The sequence below is a fragment of the Mercenaria mercenaria genome, unplaced genomic scaffold (genome assembly GCF_021730395.1).
Source record: "Mercenaria mercenaria strain notata unplaced genomic scaffold, MADL_Memer_1 contig_3617, whole genome shotgun sequence".
NCBI lineage: Eukaryota > Metazoa > Mollusca > Bivalvia > Venerida > Veneridae > Mercenaria > Mercenaria mercenaria.
Genome location: NW_026461773.1, coordinates 9,173 through 31,775, shown reverse-complemented (window position 1 = coordinate 31,775; position 22,603 = coordinate 9,173). Strand labels below are relative to the sequence as shown.

General features: G+C 35.3%; 1 protein-coding gene across 1 annotated transcript; it reads left to right on the top strand.

Moving 5' to 3' along the window:
* The first annotated feature begins 3,580 nt into the window (after positions 1-3,580).
* On the top strand, positions 3,581-22,446 carry LOC128553236 (uncharacterized). The gene is made up of 7 exons (XM_053534361.1): positions 3,581-4,125; positions 8,001-8,050; positions 9,902-10,054; positions 17,919-18,127; positions 19,385-19,653; positions 20,459-20,715; positions 21,438-22,446. Exons 1-7 carry the CDS (start codon positions 3,721-3,723, stop codon positions 21,673-21,675), a joined length of 1,581 nt encoding a protein of 526 aa, XP_053390336.1. The 5' UTR covers positions 3,581-3,720; the 3' UTR covers positions 21,676-22,446.
* Positions 22,447-22,603: the final 157 nt, after the last annotated feature.

Here is a 22,603-nt window from a genome sequence, read left to right as displayed (position 1 = left end):
ATTAATTTAGTAGAGTGTAGTGTGATTGAAGGTTAATTGGGTAGAGTAGTGTAATTGAAAATTAATCGGGGAGAGTGTAGTGTGATTGAAGGTTAATTGGGTAGAGTAGTGTAATTGAAAGTTAATTGGGTAGAATGTAGTGTGATTGATTGTTAATTGGGTAGAGTGGTGTAATTGAAAATTAATTGGGTAAAGTAGTTTGATTGAAGGTTAATTGGGTAGAGTAGAACTGGGTGGAGTGTAGTGTGATCTCTCCCTCTCTGTCCATATCAATAATAATAATCTCATTGGAAAAAATGGTATGATAAAATTGTGACAGATAAGCAGATATAAATATACAACACTTTTAAGTGTAATTGTGTTGTCTACCTTGTAAAAACTAAAATTTGAAAGGGGAGCATGCCACTAAACATGCTAAACCCTTAATAAGTGTACCTCAACATGCAATTTATCAACACTGAGCCCCTGTTCTGTCTGATTTCAAGTAGAAAGTGGAGTGACATAATTATTAATAACACAAAATGCCTTTATTTAAAATGTGGCTTCCACATTTATTTTTCCATGATGAACAAAATATACTAATTTCTTGTTAACTCCTCTCTCTGATAATTGTTTTCCCTAATATTTATCAAAGGTTTGAATATTGATGAACACACTAGAATGTTTTTTTGAATGTACTGTTCTTGATTAACTCCATTTAAGGCTTGAACTGTAAATGTTCATGCAGCTTTTCTAACCATGTAATTCTGCACAACATCTAATTGGACAGTTATTTCATCTGTCTTTAAAGCCTAATGGAACTTTAGTTTCCCCTTTTTTTTTAGTTAATCGAATCTAATTTTTGGAAAATAGGTATTTTCTTAATATACAGCATGACTTAAGTATTTTCTCTCATGGTTTCAATAGATTAGATATTTTCGGAAAATTAAGTTCACAAATTGACTTTGTGCAGGAGAACAGTAGACCTTCCTTGAAATTATAGGAAGTCTTCAGTTACAATTGATTATACTGTATTTTAATTTAGTTAATTGCCTTTATTTACTATTTACTGTATTTTTATGATCCTTGAAGAGCAACCATACAGTTGCAGCTTTCTCTGAACATTCGTTAGGTACTGAGAACAATAGGTAACAGTAAATTCTGTTCATTCCATAGTGCATATTGGATACCTTTTAGCTCACCTGCGCCACAAAGGCTCATGGTGAGCTTTTGTGACTGCTCAATGTCCGTCTCGTGTCGTGTGTCCGTCAACATTTTCTAAAAAAATCTTCTTCTTGAAAACCGCTCGGCAGAATTACACCAAACTTCACAGGAATGATCCTTGGGTGGCCCCCTTTCAAAACTTTTCATAGAATTGAATTTCATGCAGAACTCTGGTTGCCATGGCAACCGAAAGGAAAAAAAACTTTTAAAATCTTCTTGTCCAAAACCACAGGGCCTAGGGCTTTGCTATCTGGTATGTAGCATCATCTAGTGGTGATGTCTACCAAGATCGTTCAAATTATCCCGTTAGGGTCAAATAGGAAATTATATATTAATATAGGAAAAAATACTTAAAAATTATCTGATCCTATTTCCAAGACTGTTTAATTATTATTAGCTGATGACCCCAAGTAATATGATGTTACTTGACTGTGACCTTGACCTACTGACCTACTTTCTTGTTCTTTAAGATACAGCCTTGAAATTTGGATGACATACACAGTTTTGCACACAGACCGTAAAACTGAATTTCATTGACCATGAATGTGACCTACTGACTTTCCAGTATTTAGCATCAGTTTGACATTTGAAAAATGTAGCTCGTATTACTCAGGTGGTGAGTGATCCAGGGTCTTTATGACCCTCTTATTGTCGCTTGTTGGGCAATTTATAACAAAAAAAATACCCAATAAAGGTTCATCCGTAGTAACGTCCGTCGGTCCATCCATCTGTCAGTCACACTTTTGTCTGGCATTTTATTGAAACTTCACAAAATGATATACTATTAGGCAAAAATTACTCTTAATGATATGCCCCATGCTTAAATTTCTCCCTTTATTCAATTTTCTTCTTTTTATTATCTCCATTTATTTTGTTTCCAATACGTTATTCTCCATATATTGGGACAACACATGCAACGGGGAGCAATCATAAGGTTTTACTGATTCCTTGTCATTGATTTACATTGACAACTGCTGGTATCAAAACTGTGACAGATAAATCTAATTTAAAATAAGGTACATGCTAGAGTCTCTGTATATGAGATCAATTACCAACCTCACTGGATCAAGTCCCATAACTCTGACATGTGTTTTGGGCAAATTATGCCCCCTTTTGGACTTAGAAAATTCTGGTTAAAGTTTTGCATGCAAGTTACTATCTGCAGAACAAATGCAGATATAAAGTTGAAACTTCACATGTACCTTTTGGGTTATAAAACTAGTTGATAGCATCAAGTCCAATAACTCTGACATGCATTTTGGTCAAATTATGTCCCCTTTTGAACTGAAAACTCTTTTGATATTTCAAAATTTTGGGTAATATTTTCCTGCTTCTGGGACAATATTTGGAATACTCGAGCATTGGCTGTTTTACAGACAGCTCTTGTTATGTAATGGCTTTATTACACTCCCGCGACGTCAAACATGTGATAAGATGATTTTAATAATATTCACTGCTTTAATATTGAAAACAAAATTATTTGACCACAAAATGGAAGAATAATTTATTTTCTTCTGTGTTCTGTGGAAAGTAGCTTGAAGAGTGTTTTCTGTTTGACAGCTCATATTTAAAGATTTTTCTTCCAGGTCAACATTCATCTGTTATGAAAGAAGTGGAATCTTCTGGAAGAGTTGATAAAACTGGCATGGAATCACTGGCGGAGAGAAAAGAAAACAATTTAGTAGTGAAAAATGATGCAGTCCTTTCAGCAGGTTCCAAAGATGGAGATGGTGATAATATCATGAAGGGAGAAAAAAATATAGATGCAGAAAGGGAAGAAAATAGAAGTTTGACAGATGAAAGTGGTGGCCATTCTGAAAAGAGAGAAGAAAATGAGGATAATAATATTAAACCTGACAGTAGTGGATCAGAGAACTCTGATAAATCACATTCAGAAATGACTCACATCTCCAATGCTGCTTCAGTGAACACTGAAGCAGCTCAGGCAACAGAAAATAAGTCATATTCAAAACTGGAGGATGATGCTGGAATGGCAGTCAATGAGAGTGATATTTCTACTGAAAATGGAAAAGAACAAGCTGAAATTTCAAAGAATGATACTGGAAACATTAGCATAATTCATGAAAACTCAAAGACTGACTTGTCTGAACAACTGGAAGAAGTCCATATTGGCAAAGATAAGCCAGGAAATCTAAACATTGTAGATAGTACAAAAACTGACAGCAATGACGAGAATAAGAAGAAAGACATGAGAACAACTAGTGCTGAGGCCAAAGTTGGAGAAGATGAAGATGACACTATGGAAGTACAGAGTTATGGAAATGGCCAGGTAAAACGAAGTAAGAGCCAGAAAGAGAATGAGAAGAAAAGAAAACAAGAGACTGAAGAAACCAGACTTGACAAAGATCAGGAAGTAAATGCCGAAGAAATAAGCGAAGGACCAGAACTAACTGCAAGCAATGAATCTGTTGCAGAAGATTCAAATGATAAGTCTAAAGCAACAGACAAGAATGAGAATGTGAGAATAAAAATAAAGATACAAATGCAAGAGAAAAGATGGACAGCAAAAACAGTAGTGGAACTGAAATTACCATTCCTGAGCAATCAGGAATGGTATTTGGTTCTGGAAGATCATTTGGCATGAATGAGATGGGAGGAAACTATGAAGTGAAAACACCATATAGAATTAACCTGTTTACATTAAGCAACAAACCAAGCACAGGTGACGGTTTGGATGACAAACAAGTCAGAGAAGATGATAATGTAAACAATAATGAGGCATTGTCACCTCCAGATAATGACATGGCTGCTGAAGATATGTTAATTTACTCAAATGACTTTACAGAGAGTAATGGACAAACAGATAAGGAAGGAACTGACGTTGATAAACCTGCAGGGATGGAAACAAGAAGTAAAGCAAAGGCAAAAGTTGCTGAAGAGAATAAAGCAAATAAGCAGCAGGTATACTTATTATAATTGAAAAGTATACTATGAAATTCATAGCTTTATAAAAGTTTTTACAATTTTATAAAAGAGAGAGTAATAATGATACTTTGATATTTATAAATAAGAAAGTAATATGTATATTTAAAAAAAATGAATTGAACTACCCAAAATTAAAATGAAGGGTAGAGCAGGTGACACAGTTATCGACAGTTTAATCTAAATATAAATACACAAATTACGTTCCTTATTTACTTGTTGCAATATCTATCCTATTATGTAAAACAGTTTTTGATTGGCCCTTTGGAAAGGTATTTCCCGGTTACTGTGATATGTCCATGTTATGACGATCAAAAAATCGATTTCCCTTGTTGACATAGTTATCGACATCTGAATACAGTTATCGACAGCTATATTTGACATTTAATTTTCTGGAAATTTTATGCAGCATTTTATAAATAAATATAGTAAAGTTCAACTTATTCACGTAAAACTGTTTACTTAATAAAAAAAATGTGCAGACGACACGCTAGCTAGCCTCTCCTTCAAATCACATGGTTACGACATCAACATACGCAAATTAATTGGCCACTAATTGTTTAATTGATTCAATTAATGACACTAAAGAAATAAATGATATCGGATTGCCGAGAGTATTACACAGAAATAATATCAGTGTAAGGTCTATATGGTGTTTTTCCATAAGTGAATTAGGTTGCGCGTCTTGGAATGGAAAATTACCAATTATGACGTAATCATTTCCTTAAAAACTCGTAAAAGGAAACATAGCTTTTATTCATGTAGATGAATTTGTCTATGTACCAATTTTCACCATTAAGTCTGCGTATCGGAACAGCAGATTTTCCTCCGCGGGTGTCAAGAATGATGGTTGTCCATGTCGTTTCGGCTCTTCTGGTACCCGGCCTGCCATTTTATTTGTAAAGTTGTGCAGGGCACAGCATACAACTTCGCCAAAGCAAAGGCAGCGAAGCCATCCCTCAATATGTTGGTTGCAGTGCTCATTTATGAGGGAGAATATTTAAACCTTCTGTTATGTTGAGAAAACATTTAAATTCAGGGAAAAGATGGTTTGTAAGCATCTAAATGCTATATATGAACCATTTTGCTATACTCAGTTTAAATAAGAAAAGAGGTTTGACGACTCAAATATTCATATTGTAACATTTTTAAATATTATTAGGGACCATGTTGATAACTGTAGACATCACTGAAATTCGGAGATAGTTATCGACACCCCCAATTTGACACCCGCAATAGATGCATGTAATATTTTGTGGTATGCAACCTACAAATATACGTCATTAGGTCAAATTAACATTAATAACCCGCCAAAACTACAGCGAAAATTTCCAGAAGCAAGATTTAGGACACCGGTACTCTTACCGCATGACGTAAGCACTTCTATTTTTAGAAATGACACCAAACAGTGCCTGACGAAATTGTCTCTGGTCAGTCAAAAATATGGCGCACAGCTTTCAAAAACGATGAAACGAACACATAAAATATTTTTCTGGTACATTTTGATATTATTGGGTTTCCATGACATTATTTTTACTTAAAAATCGATTAAGATCAACAGAACTGTCGATAACTATAGACTGTCGATAACTGTGTCACCTGCTCTACAGTCAAATGAATATTGAGCAGTATTTCTTCAGGAAACAACCTGTATCAGTTGTTACAGAAAGAAACATATTTTAGCTCACCTGAGCACAAAGTTGTCATGATGAGCTTGTGATCACATTATTTGTCAAAGAGTATGGCTGCCAGAGAGCATGGTCACCTTTCCTATAAGTATAAAGTGGGAACTTTAAATATTTTCTTGTATGAAACTGAAGCCCAATTTTAAGATAATTTTGCACTGATAATCCTTGTGTGACCTTCTACCAAGTTTGATCAGTTTATTCCAATTTCTAAAAAAACATGGCTGCCAGAGGGCTTGGTCACTTTTCCCTAAATGTGCATAGTGAAAACTCAAAAGTCTTCTTGTATGAAACTGCTGGCCCGATTTTAAAATAATTTCGCACAAATGATCCTCTACCAAGATTCTTTAAATTATTCTGATTCATGAAAAAAAAAAAAAAATGGCTGCCAGGGCGCGTGGTCACTTCCCAATATGTTTATATTGAAAACTTAAAAAAAAATTCTTGTATGAAACAACTGACCAGATTTAAATTGATTTCACACAAAATTTGAAAGCCCTTATGTGACCCTCTACCAAGACTGTTCAAATCATTCTAATTTGTCGAAATCATGGCCACCAGGTGGCTTAGTCACTTTCCCCTATATAGATAGTATAATGCATATTAAAATGAAAGTGGAATTTAATTTAATTGTTATTCTTTAAAACATCATAAAACTAAAATTCAGCCAATAAAATATAGTCTTGATTCTTTGCTTGATCTTTAGCTTACAATAACACTTCATGCTCAAGGCAAGCTATAGTTATACCACTGTGTGCTTGTCTTTTGTCATCTTTTCTTCAATAGTTTTACAGTTAATTGTCTTAGTAGAGGTCACAATTTTGTCTAAATTTTTATGAAACTTTGTCAGAATGTTTGCCTTAATACATTGATGCTGGGTGATCTGAGGTAAAGAAACAAAGTAATGTGTTAGAAAAATCTTAACACCGATGTCATTATTTTGTACCTGATTTACATGATTCATTACATCTAGATAACAGTTGAAGCTGGGTAATCTAGGGTCAATAACTAGATCACTATGTCAAATCACAGGAAAATCTTATTAACATAGAGGCTATATTTTTAACATCTTCATAAAACCTGATCAGACTGTCTTCCTTTCAAGTTAATTTTCTCACTTGGTCATCTTGAGTATTAATGTTGGTCACTAGGTTTAATAATAGAAAAGCCTAATTTACACTTATAGGCCACATTTTGTATTTGTTCTTCTTGAAGTATGGTTAGAAGATTTGTCTTTATGAAATCTAGGTAGAAATTGAAACTGGGTCATCTAAGGTCACAGTGATAGTTTATTAACTCTCTGTAGATTGCACTCTCTACCTACCTGATCTTCATGAAACATTGAGTGTCTGTGTTATCAACACTTGTTTATTGTACATTGTAACCCCCCCCCACCCCACTGACAACAAAGTTGTAAGGGGGGTATACTGGTTTCAGGTTGTCTGTCTGTCCGTCTGTCTGTGTGTCTGTTGGTAGACACAATCTTGTGTGCACCAACTCTCCTCATCCCCTTGACACAGTGTAATGAAACTTCACACAAGTGTTCAGTAACAACTGTAGTTGTGCATGATGCATGTAAGTTTCTTTTGGGGAAAAAATGCAGAGTTACAGGACTTTAATTTTTGTTACTATACTATATACATGTACACACAGTCTGCATATGTAATCTTGTGTGTGCCTCATCTACAGAACCCATGCACACAACTTAATGAAAACTTAACACAAGTGATCAATAGTAACCCTAGTTGTGCATGGTGCATGTTAGGTTCTTTCAGAAAAATATTCTGCACAGTTATGGGGCTTTGCTTTTTGTTAAATTAAATGTACTGTATTCATACAGTCTGTAAATGCAATCTTGTGTGTGCTTTATAGCCTCCTGAACCCTTGCACACAATTTAATGAAATTTTACAGAAGTGATTAGTACCAACACTACTTGTGCATGGTGCATGTTATGTTCTTTTAGATAAATATTCTGCAGAGTTTTTGGACCTTGTTTTTTGTTAATATACTACATGTATATACATAGAGTCTTTATACATACAGTCCACATAGTTATGCAGTCCTGTGTGCACCAAAATGCAATGCACTGTGTCAGTGCTTGTGGGGGTGGGGTGGGGGTACATTCATCACCTTCAGTGATAGCTCTAGTTTGATGTTTTGTTTTCTAGTCCAAGAAGCCATCAAAAACAGAGGATAAACAACTTAAAGCTGCTGAACGGTAAGTACACAGTATCAGAAAATTGTGTTGCGTTAAGGTATTGTTTTTTTTTTTTTAGCTCATCTGCACTTTGTATAGGTAAATGTTCAAGCATCCATCGTCCTGCGTCAACATTTTTACTTAAACATCTTCTGAAACTGCTGGTCAGAATTACATCACATCCGTGCATAGACCACTGTAAAGGTTTTACAAACAGTTGAGCTTAGCCCCTTTTAGGGGCTGTGCCAGAGCTAGAAAGAGAAATTCCTTGAAACTACATGAATCACTCAACAGATCTTCATCAAACTTGGTCTGTAGCATCACTTTTAGGTCTGATTCCAAATTCTTTCAACTGGGAGATGTTAAACCCTTTATGAGGTCACTAGAGTTGAAAATAGTAATACCTTTCAACAACTCTTCATAAAACTTGGTCTGTAGCATCATTGTAAGATTTCCTTAAAATTTGTTCAAATAGGGACACTTGACTGCTTTTAGGGACCATTAGAGGTGTAAGTAGAAAAACCAGTAAAAATTCTTTTCATGAACAGCTTGATGGATCTTCATCAAAGTTTGTCTGTAGCCTCTCTTAGTGGAGGCACTTGGTCCCTTGTTGGATTCCTTTATGATAGCTAAAATAGGAATAATTTTAAACAACTTATTCTCAGGAACCGATTGATGGATCTTCATCAAACTTTGTCTGTAGCATTCTTCTCAAAAAAATTTTCTAAAGTGGATACTGGTCCCATTTAGGGGCCACTAGATCTTAGAACGGAATTATTCTTTAAAAAACTTCCAATGAGTCATGTGATGGATCTTCATCAAATTTTATCTGTAGCATCATAATAAAGTCCCCTCCCTATTTTTTTTTCAAATGGTGGTACTTGGTTCTATTTAGGGGCTGCCATGATGTAAGAAAGAAAATCCTGTAAATTCATAATTAGACTTGATGAATTGCTCTGAGTTAATAATCACCAAAGTTGCTCAGAAGCTATCTCTAAAGGTTGCAGTCCTTTTAAGGTGAGCAATTTAGACCTGTTATATAAAGTTTATTAATACCCCGCCGTAAGTGGTTGGGGGATTATAGGAATGGTCTCCTTTCATCCTTCTGTCCTGTTCATCCATAACATTTTGTGTTTCCGCTCTGGTCTTCTAAACCCCTTGAGGGAGTTTCTTGAAACTTGGGTCACATGATCACCTCATCAAGATAATGTGCAAAACTCATGAGTCAGCCATGTTGACTCGAGGTCAAGGTCACAACTCTGGTCAAAGGTTTGAGCCTTCCATTTTATGTCTGCTCTGTATCTCCTAAAACCCTTGAAGGATTTTCATGAAACTTGGATCAGATTATCACCTCATCAAGGCTATGTGCAGAACTCATGAGTCAGTCATGTCGACTCAAGGTCAGGTCAAAGGTTTGAGCCTTCGATTTTGTGTCCGCTTTGTATCATCTAAACCCCTTGAAGGATATTCAAATTCATTGATGTTGACATACATTGACTATAAAATATACTTTACAATGTCAATGCTTCCACAAAATACCATCAATCCTTTCACTATCCATAACAGTGGCAGGGATTTAGCTGTCTTTCAGACTGCCTTGTTATTTTTGCTTGCCTATAATTGACAAAGTAGGCTGCAAGTGAACTGTACAGTTTCTGTTTTCTTGCAACAAATAACAATATGGAACAATTTTATTCAGCATGCTTAAGTTTAGTGTCATAAAGCTTTAAAAGAGTTGAAACAGAAAGAAGAGGATTTTATATTTATAGGCCCCATATTCCTTAGCATATGATTCTCTTATTAAAGCTTCCGTTTGATTTCTATTGTTTTTAGGGTATATTGCCCTATATAGTTTGTTTTACTTGTTTTCAGGAAATTTAATGAGAAGTGTATAAAAATTCAGTTTCATGTTTTGACAAGTGAAGAGTTCAGGTTTGAACCTTCAAAAGACAAATGTATATTGGTAATGGGCAACAAGGAAATGGGAGGCTGGAAAAAAAAGGATCGCTTAATGAAAGAAAAAAGGTAAAGCATAAAGAGCTGTTTGTTTTCATTTAAAGACACATCGGACAGTTTCCTATATGTCTATGAGCAAAGAATTCTATGGCCAAATAGAGTATGTGTCCTGACTGATAATCGAGCTTGAAACAGAAATATTTCTTGATCTTGAATTACATGCCCTTGAAAGTCTGAAAATACAAAAAAATCCAATTTTCAATGGCAGATAATTCAAGATTAAGGCAAAGAAACTGTATTTTAATTTATATTTCTGTTTTACTCAGCACTTGTATTGAGTATACCGGTACAAAGTTTAAAGGAATTCGATCCATGGGAAAGACAGGACTTTGAGATATCATTTTGTCATGTTCATAGTCAAGGACAATAGTTCAACAGTGTAAATATTGAAATGGGGCAAAATTTTCTTAGTGATAGAATTTCTTCTTTAAACTGTGTTTACTGACTGAGAATCCAATAAAAAACAGAAAGGCGTAAAAAAAACAACAAATTGTTTGATTCCATTATCAAAACCTATCCTAAATTTCTGGCTCGACCCTAAATGTTTTTATGGCCTTGGAGAATATTTTTTTAAATTTTTTAACAAAAAATTGCAAAACTGCAATTTTTAGCTCACCTGTCACAAAGTGACAAGGTGAGCTTTTGTGATCGCGCAGCGTCCGTCGTCCGTGCGTAAACTTTTGCTTGTGACCACTCTAGAGGTCACATTTTTCATGGGGTATTTCTGAAAATTGGTCAGAATTTTCACCTTGATGATATCTAGGTCAAGTTTGAAACTGGGTCACGTGCGGTCAAAAACTAGGTCAGTAGGTCTAAAAATAGAAAAACCTTGTGACCTGTCTAGAGGCCATATATTTCAAAAGATCTTCATGAAAATTGGTCAGAATGTTCACCTTGATGATATCTAGGTCAAGTTTGAATGTGGGTCACGTGCCTTCAAAAACTAGGTCAGTAGGTCAAAAAATAGAAAAACCTTGTGACCTCTCTAAAGGCCATATTTTTCATGGGATCTGTATGAATTTTGGTCTGAATGTTCATCTTGATGATATCTAGGTCAAGTTCGAAACTGGGTCATGTGCAATCAAAAACTAGGTCAGTAGGTCTAAAAATAGAAAAACCTTCTGACATCTCTAGAGGCCATATTTTTCTTGGGATCTGTATGAAAATTGGTCAGAATGTTTACCTTGGTGATATCTAGGTCAGATTCCAAAGTGGGTCACGTGCCATCAAAAACTAGGTCAGCTGGTCAAATAATAGAAGAACCTTGTGACCTCTCTAAAGGCCATATTTTTGATGGGATCTGTATGAAAGTTGGTCTGAATGTTCATCTTGATGATATCTAGATCAAATTCGAAACTGGGTCATGTGCAGTCAAAAACTAGGTCAGTAGGTCTAAAAATAGAAAAACCTTTTGACCTTTCTAGAGGCCATACTTGTGAATGGATCTTCATAAAAATTGGTCAAAATGTTCATCTTGATGATATCTAGGTCAAGTTCAAAAGTGGGTCACGTGCCATCAAAAACTAGGTCAGTAGGTCAAATAATAGAAAAACCTTGTGACCTCTCTAGAGGCCATATTTATCACGGGATCTGTATGAAAGTTGGTTTGAATGTTTATCTTGATGATATATAGGTCAGCTTTGAAACTGGGTCAACTGCGATCAAAAACTAGGTCAGTAGGTCTTAAAATAGAAAAACCTTGTGACCTCTCTAGAGGCCATACCATTGAATGAATCTTCATGAAAATTAGTCAGAATGTTCACCTTGATGATATCTAGGTCTGATTTGAAACTGGGTCACATGCCATCAAAAACTAGGTCAGTAGGTCAAATAATAAAAAACTCTTGTGACCTCTCTAGAGGCCATACTTTTCATGGGATCTGTATGAAAGATGGTCTGAATGTTCATCTTGATGATATCTAGGTCAAGTTCGAAACTGGGTCAACTGCGGTCAAAAACTAGGTCAGTAGGTCTAAAATTATAAAAATCTTTTGACCTCTCTAGAGGCCATATTTTTCAATGGATCTTCATGAAAATTGGTCTGAATGTCACCTTGATGATATCTAGGTCAGTTCTGAAACTGGGGCACGTGCGGTCAAAAACTAGGTTAGTAGGTATAAGAATAGAAAAACTTTGTGACCCTCTAGAGGCCATATTTTTCATGAGATCTTAATGAAAATTAGTGAGAATGTTCACCTTGATAATATCTAGGTCAAGTTCAAAACAGGGTCACGTACCTTTGAAAACTAGGTCAATAGGTCAAATAATAGAAAAACCTTGTGACTTCTCTAGAGGCCATATTTTTCAATAGATCTTCATGAAAATTGGTCAGAATTTTTATTTTGATGATATCTAGGTCACTTGTAAAACTGGGTCAAATGAGCTCAAAAACTAGGTCACTATGTCAAATAATAGAAAAAACGATGTCATACTAAAAACTGGGTCATGTGGGAACAGGTGAGCGATTCAGGACCATCATGGTCCTCTTGTTATTCTTTAAATATGGTCAGTGATGTTAGAAATCAACTTTGTGATGCTCTAAATGCTTAATCCCCTGATTTGTATTCATTTTAGCTCAACTATTCAAAGAACAGGGGAGCTACCTACTCGCCCCGGTGCTGGCGTTAGCGTTAGCTTGAGCGTCACACAAATGTTAAAGTTTGCGTACCACCCCAAATATTTTCAAAGTCCATTGAGATATTGCTTTCATATTTTGCATACTTAACTTGTTTACCATCATGACCCCAGTCTGTAAACAGGAGCAGACAACTCTATCAAGCATTATGACTGAATTTTGGCCCCTTTCCGACTTAGAATATGCTTATTGTAATGTTAAAGTTTTACTTATAGCTTATATTATACTATCAAGCATTGAGAATAGTCAAGCGCGCTGTCAACTGACAGCTCTTGTTTGACATAAAATAATTTCCGAAAAGTCTCCCTTAATAAAAAATAAATCTTACCTACCCAATTTTTATTTAGCATGTAAACGGAAACAAAATTTCTTTTAGGCCAGCATGAAATAAAGCAGATTATAGGTACCCAGCTTTGATCATGAATTGTTTGCACTCAACAGTTGTTTGTTTTGTAGGTCGGAAAATACTGAAAAATCTATTTTCAAGGTCAAATAATTTTAGATCAAGCACAGATACATATGATTTTTAGCTCACCTGAGCAGGAAGTGCTCATGGTGCGGTATTGTGATCATGTTGTGTCTGTTGTCCGTCTGTCCGTGCATGCATGCGTGCGTCAAGTCATCGGTGGTCAACATTTGTGTTTAAACGACATTTCCAAAACCACTGAATGGATTTTGATGAAACTTGGCCCTGATGTTCCTTGGATGGTCTTCTGTCAAAGTTGTTCAAACGGTTCCGCTTGTTGGACATACAGGCTGCCTGAGCTAAAAATAGGAAAAACTTGAAACAACATCTCCTTAACCGATGGTCCGATTTTGAAATAATTTCACACAAATGGTCCTTATGCTATTCTCTACCAAGATTTTGCAAATTATATTGATTCATCAAAAAAAACATGGTCACCAGAAGGCATGGTCACTGTTCCGTATATGTATATAGAGGAAACTTAAACAATCTTCTTGTATGAAACTGCCTGTCCGATTTTAGTATAATTTTACACAAATGGTCCTTGTGTGACCCTCTACCAAGATTGTTCAAATTAGTTTTATTCATCAAAATACATGGCTGCCAGAGGGTGTGGTCACTTTTCCCTATATGTATATTGTGGAAATTTTAAAAATCTTTTTTTTTGTGTGTGAAACTGCTGGTCGGCTTTTAAAATAATTTTGCACAAATGGTCCTTGTGTGACCCTCTACCAAGATTGTTAAAATTTTTCTTATTTGTCAAAAAACATGGCTGCCAGGGAGTGGGGTCACTTTTCTTCTCTGAATCAATAATAGCTAGAGCCTTGATATTTGGCATGTGATATAACATTTGTAATGTCTACCATAATTGTTCCAAGTATTGCTCTAGGTTGAAAAGGATTTTTGACATGTATATAATAAAGGCTATTATAGAAGAAACCTAACTCTCTACAAACACACTATTATAAATGAAGCCTTGTACACAGGTGAGTGCTTTAGGGTTTTAAACTTGATTCTTAATCAGTACACAAAGTTTAAAAGAAATTCTGTCAGTTGGAAAAAATGTTTTCCTATATACATGTACATAATGGAAACTGTCAGATGTGTCTATAAATTTGGTTTAGAACTTATTTTTATATATTTTATATAATGTATATCTATGATAATTGCGTGTTTATAAAATATATAGACATCTGAATGAAACATGAATCATTAGCAATATACTCTTACAGCTTAAAAATAACGATATTGTATATAGTATGCGTTAGAATACAAATTAACGTTTATTTGTAAATGTCCCAGCATTCACTGCTTTCAAGCTTCGTTTTTAGTCATCATCTCTTCGTAAATGATACCTTATTAATATAAAAGTCACTCTCCAGCATAAACTGCTTTCAAGCTTCGTTTCTAATCACCATCTCCTTGTAAATGAAACCTTATGAAAGTCACTCTCCAGCATAAACTGCTTTCAAGCTTTGTTTTTAGTCATCATCTCCTCGTAAATGAAACCTTTTGAATATAAAAGTCACTCTCCAGCATAAACTGCTTTCAAGCTTCGTTTTTAGTCATCATCTCCTCGTAAATGAAACCTTTTGAATATAAAAGTCACTCTCCAGCATAAACGCTTTCAAGCTTCGGTTTTAGTCATCATCTCGTAAATGAAACCTTATGAATATAAAAGTCACTCTCCAGCATAAACTTCTTTTAAGCTTTGTTTTTAGTCATCATCTCCTGGTAAATGAAACCTTTTGAATATAAAAGTCACTCTCCGGCATAAACGCTTTCAAGCTTCGGTTTTAGTCATCATCTCGTAAATGGAACCTTATGAATATAAAAGTCACTCTCCAGCATAAACTTCTTTTAAGCTTTGTTTTTAGTCATCATCTCCTCGTAAATGAAACCTTTTGAATATAAAAGTCACTCTCCAGCATAAACGCTTTCAAGCTTCGGTTTTAGTCATCATCTCGTAAATGAAACCTTATGAATATAAAAGTCACTCTCCAGCATAAACTTCTTTTAAGCTTTGTTTTTAGTCATCATCTCCTCGTAAATGAAACCTTTTGAATATAAAAGTCACTCTCCAGCATAAACGCTTTCAAGCTTCGGTTTTAGTCATCATCTCGTAAATGAAACCTTATGAATATAAAAGTCACTCTCCAGCATAAACTTCTTTTAAGCTTTGTTTTTAGTCATCATCTCCTCGTAAATGAAACCTTTTGAATATAAAAGTCACTCTCCAGCATAAACTTCTTTTAAGCTTTGTTTTTAGTCATCATCTCCTCGTAAATGAAACCTTTTGAATATAAAAGTCACTCTCCAGCATAAACTTCTTTTAAGCTTTGTTTTTAGTCATCATCTCCTCGTAAATGAAACCTTTTGAATATAAAAGTCACTCTCCAGCATAAACGCTTTCAAGCTTCGGTTTTAGTCATCATCTCGTAAATGAAACCTTATAAATATAAAAGTCACTCTCCAGCATAAACTTCTTTTAAGCTTTGTTTTTAGTCATCATCTCGTAAATGAAACCTTATGAATATAAAAGTCACTCTCCAGCATAAACTTCTTTTAAGCTTTGTTTTTAGTCATCATCTCCTCGTAAATGAAACCTTTTGAATATAAAAGTCACTCTCCAGCATAAACGCTTTCAAGCTTCGGTTTTAGTCATCATCTCGTAAATGAAACCTTATGAATATAAAAGTCACTCTCCAGCATAAACTTCTTTTAAGCTTTGTTTTTAGTCATCATCTCCTCGTAAATGAAACCTTTTGAATATAAAGGTCACTCTCCAGCATAAACTAGTTTTAAGCTTCGGTTTTAGTCATCATCTCGTCGTAAATGAAACCTTTTGAATATAAAGGTCACTCTCCAGCATAAACTAGTTTTAAGCTTCGGTTTTAGTCATCATCTCGTCGTAAATGAAACCTTTTGAATATAAAGGTCACTCTCCAGCATAAACTAGTTTTAAGCTTCGGTTTTAGTCATCATCTCGTAAATGGAACCTTATGAATATTAAAGTCACTCCGCTGTCATAAACACGTGGAAACAACTTATAAAATCTTTCTGCTTCAGTTCAGCAAAATTTAATGTTAGACCTACTTTCCTAGAATAACAATGAGATACCAATGTCTCGTTGCCTCCATTCCTCCAAACTCTGAACTAAACAACTGTTAAGTAATAAATATATTAAAGTTTTTTATTTTACTTGAACACTTCTGTATTTATTCCACCAGTCTTACTGCTCAACTATGGTCGGCTTCGGTATGCAGATTGTTTTTAGTGAGATCCAGCAAAATAAACTCATCCTTCTTGTATACCAATGATAGTGCCAAGAGATGCCGGGTTTGCCATACATTGCCATACATTTTGAAGAAACAAACTGAAATATACAAAATCTCAATGGCAGAAAAATTGAATTTCCATTTCCATTAACAATTGGGTGCGGTGGGTGGGCTTCGAAGACGGTGTTGCTTACATTTTTACCTATATGTCACATGACTTGCATGCATCACCAAGGTTTATGGACAGCAGACAACAAATTAGGACAACCTTAATAATAAATACCTGACCAGATCAATTAATCCATAATATTAAATGAGATTAATATGAAAAATTAATCTTTATTATTGACAATAAATATAGTGGTTGAATTTCATATAAATTATCAAGAATTTGTGTTGATGAAAAAAGGTTGAAACTCGGTATCTCATATTTTTAGCTCACTTGTCACAAAATGACAAGGTGAGCTTTTGTAATCACCCTTTGTCTGTTGTCAGTTCATGCTCACGTCAGTGCATGCATGTGTCCGTCAACAATTTCTTGTCTGCACGATAGTGGTTTCATTTGTAATTTTATTTTAACCAAACTTGCACACAATTTGTATCAACATAAGATCTCGGTTCCTTTCTTGAACTGGCCAGATTCCATATTGGGTTCCAGAGTTATTTTGACCTTGTCTGCGCAATAGCAGCTTCATTTATGATTTAGTTTTTACCAAACTTGCACACAACTTGTATCACCATAAGATCTCTATTCCTTTCTATACGCCCAACTTATTATTTCTTGCCCCGGTTTCCGTCTGTCTGTTTGTTGGTTAGCAATTTCCCTTCTGCTCTGTAACTCTTGAACCCCTTGAAGGATTTCAATTTCTGACACAAATGTTCACCTCATCAAAACAATGTTCAGAGAGCATGTTTCGGATAGCTCACTTCAAGGTCAAGGTCACACTTTGGGGTCAAAGTTCTTATGACTTTGTTTCGTGTGTATTGCTTTGCATTTGCGTTGCATTGCAGTGCTCTTGTTTTTTTTGGCAGATCCTTCTTTTGTTTGCTTACAATAATTTTTTTTAATTACTTCCATTTTATGTTACTATAAATAACATATTTAATATCTTCTTTATTATTGGCTGTAGGGAAAAACCAAGACCACTTGTTTGTGGTACAACATGGATGGTACCTCCAATTTTTAGGTGTATTTTGACATATCTGTACCTTGTAAGAATTTTTTGTTTTTGTTTTTGGTTAAAGCAATGATACTCATGCAGGTGAGTGATATAGGGCCATCATGACTCTCTTTTCTAATCTTAAAATTCCTGCTGTCTTGAATAAAATTTGAAGACTCATTCCAAAAACATGTGTAGTGTAATTTTTAGTGAAATTTTGGTTATTTAAAAGTAACAATCTGGGTCCCCTGAGTGTCAATGTACCAAGTTTTATCTGTGCAGTATATATAATTTATTATATATATTATAATAAAATCTTATAATACTTTTGCAGGAAAATTGAGGGATTTATCTATGAGATGGTCTATGAAGAAATGATTCCAACACGCCTTGTAGCAGGAGGCTCTTCAATACCGTACAAATACGTAATAATCAAACAAGATAAACCAGAGAAGGAATACTGGGATCATTATATGAAAAATTACAAAACAGGAGAAGGCTATGACAGGGATCTTACAGTGTCTTTGAAGTTGAAAAGCATAGGTAAGCTATTTTTAGCTTGTCTGATTTTCAAAAAAAAAATCTACGCTTTATTGTCGTCACTTGATTGTTTTTATCTCAAACACTGTAAGAGCTACAGCTTCAAAACTTTGCTCACTTGTTTATCATCATTAGGGGACAATGTATTTCAAGACCCTGCATTTTGTTAGCATTATGGCTTTTTTTGTACTTAGAAAATTTGAGTTATAAATCTGAAATATAATTCTTTTCTTACATATTGTCCAGCACTTGCAGACAAGTGATGCCACCCATATGTGGTACTGTTGTTACCATTATTCACTACATATTTATTTCTGCCACTTGTAGTAGGCGAGACACTATTGAGTCAGTCAGTCTGTTACTGAGTTTGTCCACCCAACTCCTCTGACACCATAGGGCAGATTTACACCAAACTTTTCAAAACTGATCATTGCCAAGCCTAGTTGTGCATATTGTTTTGGTATGGTGAATATCAGTGGAGTTATGACCCTTGATTCTTCATTTTTGATGTTTTGTTCTTTTCCTGTATGTTAATGAGCTGATTTCCTCCAAACTTTTCAGGAATGATAAGTGTCAAGTGTAGGTGTGCATATTTTCAGTGGTGTAATGGTCCTAGATTTGTTGTAGTTTACTTTGTCTGCGCAGTTGCTCTGACACCACTTGGAGGAGTTACACCAAACTTCATAAAAGTGATCATTGACAAGTCTAGTTGTGCTATCTTTGGCTTGTTCTAGTTCAGTGATTGTCAGTGGAGTTATGGCCCTTGATGCATCAAATTTAAAGATGTTTTTCTCTTATAGTGTAAGGCAGATTTCCACCAAACCAAAGATTGTTCAGTGCAATGCCTCATTGTGCACATCATTGCCATGTTTCAGTTCATTGATTTTCAGTGGAGTTATGGCCTGTGATTTGTCATACACTGTATATAAAGTGTATTTGTGAAAAACACAATGTGTGTATCTGTTTCAGAAACAAAGACAGGAAACAAAGCAATACCTGTAAATCTTTGGTCTCACACAAGTGTTCCTGACTCTGGAGAGTAGTGACATTTTGTATAATCCATCACCCCTATCGTAACTGGTAATCCTAAACCAATGTAGTATAAAGTTTATGTAGTTATCCCTTGTCGATAAGGAACATAAGAATGCACAGTGACATTAGATAGGGACGTCTAGTTCAGATTTTATTTTACATGGCTGGCAGGCATATTACATGCTCTTATTATTATACTTAATTTTATTATTGATTTTACGACTTTAGATGTCTGGCACCAGTTTGACTGTTTTATGGAGCATGAACCACGGTCACTCAAGGACAAATTCTTTGATTACTTTCTTTGGAAGAAAGACCTTATCAAGCACGCAGAGAAAGCAGCACATGCATTCTGTCCTGACCTGACAGAAAATGAAAAAAGCCAACTTTCAATTGACGATATTGTTCTTCAACTTAAGATGCTATCAGAGAGCATGAAGAAAATATATTATTTAGATGGAAAGTGCTGGAGTGACATGAAAGAATTTCTAAAAAATGTAAGTACCTGTTAAAACTGTAAGAGTTAACTGGTTTGAGACTGGACAACCACTATAAATATTTTGTTGCACATTATGCTGTTTAGATACTTGCATTATTTGTTTTATTCTAACTGATTGAAAAGTGTTTCCATTGTGATGAAATTTTAAGTCAGATTACTGTCATGATCAAGTCAATGAAGATACATGTATATACTTTTGCTTAAGGACACATTCTAAATCTCAGTTTCTTTTTGGATGATTCCAAATATAAATTACACATTCATTCGATATTGAAATTACCTTTTGAGTTGTGAATAAAGTCTTCTGCATTATGAGATGACCTAACAGAATACATGTAGGTAACATAATTCTAGCTAACATTGTGTCAAAACTATGCCCATGTTTAGCTCACTAGAGTAAATCCATTTACACTTTACGTATGTTTCAATTTTGGAAATCATTAATAAGCAGAGAACAAAATTTATATAAAAGTACTGTTAAGAAACTTTGGAGTATCCTAGTAGTGAATAAAGTTATAGTGATGAAATTTACAATAATGAAAAAAATAATTGAGCCGTGCCATGAGAAAACCAACATAGTGGCTTTGTAACCAGCATGGATCCAGACCAGCCTGCGCATCTGCGCAGTCTGGTCAGGATCCATGCTGTTCGATTTCAAAGCCTATTGTAATTAGAGAAACTGTTAGCAAACAACATGGATCCTGACCAGACTGCGCGGATGCGCAGGCTGGTCTGGATCCATGCTGGTCGCAAAGCCACTATGTTGGTTTTCTCATGGCACGGCTCAATTTGTTATTTTATAGATGGGAAGCTATATTACAGCAGCTTTTATGAAACAATGTAACCTCGAAGAGCTACAAACCTCAGATATAAGAGAGAAAAGGGAGCGAGCCACAGTGTCTGCCTTGTATTTCTTGTATGTTATAAAAACTTTGGACCTGGGTATGCCTGACAAAAAAGGTGTGCGTACTCTTTCAAAGGCACTGTTAGTTTCAGTGGATACAGAGAAAAAAGAATGCCCAGATCTTCAGTTAGTTGATAGACATTTCACTGGCAAAAGGTATTGCAAAGTTCTTTTATTTCATTTGATTTGATTCAGCACATCAACAAATTTACTTTAACAATTTGTTTTCCTTTAAAGCTTTTTGTCACAATTGCACCACAGCTGGTATGCATGTAATTGGTATGGACCTCTTCCAAATTTGTTGATTGCATTTAAAAACTAAAAACACAAAAACACAAAGCTGAAAATGGAAAACACTTAAAACCAATGGATGTTCACAAAACTTTATAACATTCTCAAAGGGATCTTTCTCAGGTTTGTTCCAATGAAACCGCTATTAATAGAAATTTCTTTTAATGACTTCTTCTAATGAGACCCTTGCTTTAAGACTTAGACTTACAATAAAAACCTGTGATAACTTTAGTTTTTACTGCCTCATACAATAGCTGGACCAGTATGGAGTCAGGGGCAGGAGTTGTACTTTATTTTGATATATACATTAAATTTGTACAAAGAGACCCATAGATGTAAAAAGTCATCCCTTTCAGCTGCCTGTTTCCCAGACTTGGTCAGAAGTATCCTTATATTAATCTTTCTGAAATTGATCAAATGACTTCACTAAGGGGTCACCAGAGCTATCGTCACCAACTTCTTCTCATGAACCATTTGATGTATATTCAATAAATTTGGTTAAAATTGATTTTAAGTGATCAGTGTCAAGTGAGTGACTTAAGGCTGTTTTGGCAGTCATGTTTAGTAACAATTATCTTAAATTTTAGAGAGGCATTATTGGAAGCAATGACATCATTTGTGAGGAAAATTGCTGGGGCGTCAAAAGATCCGTGCTGGCTGTCTGTGATGCCATGGGTTCATTTCTTGTCTGGACAGTGTGTGCCATTTGAAATTCCTCCTGTAGATGTAAAACATGACGAGTACAAACCAGTGTGGTGGGGTGTGGCAGAAATAGAGAGGGATTTAGATTATTTCAAAGGGAAATCAGAGAAATGGTCAATGTAAGATAATTATTTTATTACTCAAAATAAAACCAACTATCTCGTACAGTACTCTTTTTATTAACATCAATATATACTGATACTTATAATAAAAGTTTAACATTCATATATAATCATGTAATCAACTTGGATTAAAGTCTGTTAATAATAATGGAAGTTGATCGGCCGCTCGTGACTCAACAAGGGTCTCACCGTGTAGAGTCTAAGTGCGATAAAATTTCCATCGACCGAGAGGAGAACAGACGCACCAACCCAAGGCTTGCAAACATCACTAACTGTAACCACGCAACCACACAATCCATCGAATCTCGAATTGTGAATCCAACCCAGCCCGGGTCTCACCGGAATGTGGGTCAAATGCACAACCCGAGCCAATGTAGAGCGAGGCAATGCAATACAACAGCACGCATGGTAAGACAACGCAAGACACTTTGTACACTTTGTACTTTTGCAACGGGTGTCACTCAAACGCAAATATGCAACAATGTCCATTGAACCTCGAGCCACATATTCCACTCATTTGGGGTATCACCGTATAATGAGCGAAATCGCAACACGAGTCAATGTAAGGCAAGGCAAGGCAAGGCAAATTGCCACCCCTGAAAGCCAGGCCAAACAACGCAGCACACGCAATACTAGGTAGGAATCGCCAAGTACTAGGGCAAAACCTTTTACTAACCAGTTAACACAAACTGGTAAACATGTGACACCCAAGATACATAACTTGAACGCAAACACACAGACACCGCATCCGTTCACCCCACGGCCGACAGAATTTTACCGCTAAAGCGAGCGACAGTGTCAATTTGTAATTAAACACATTTTTATACTTATAGACCCAGTTGACATTAGAAGCATGTTAAATGACTAAGTTAAGACGATGATTTGACACCTAACTACTGTAACAAATAATGATGAATGAATAAATAAAA

What these genes read in the sequence shown, in the direction of transcription:
- LOC128553236 (XM_053534361.1), top strand. Translation starts at nt 3,721, where the DNA reads ATGGACAGCAAAAACAGTAGTGGAACTGAAATTACCATTCCTGAGCAA. An exon ending in CAACTTAAAGCTGCTGAACG is followed by an intron (nt 8,051 to 9,901) that starts GTAAGTACACAG and finishes ACTTGTTTTCAG; the next exon opens with GAAATTTAATGAGAAGTGTA. An exon ending in TGAAAGAATTTCTAAAAAAT is followed by an intron (nt 19,654 to 20,458) that starts GTAAGTACCTGT and finishes GTTATTTTATAG; the next exon opens with ATGGGAAGCTATATTACAGC.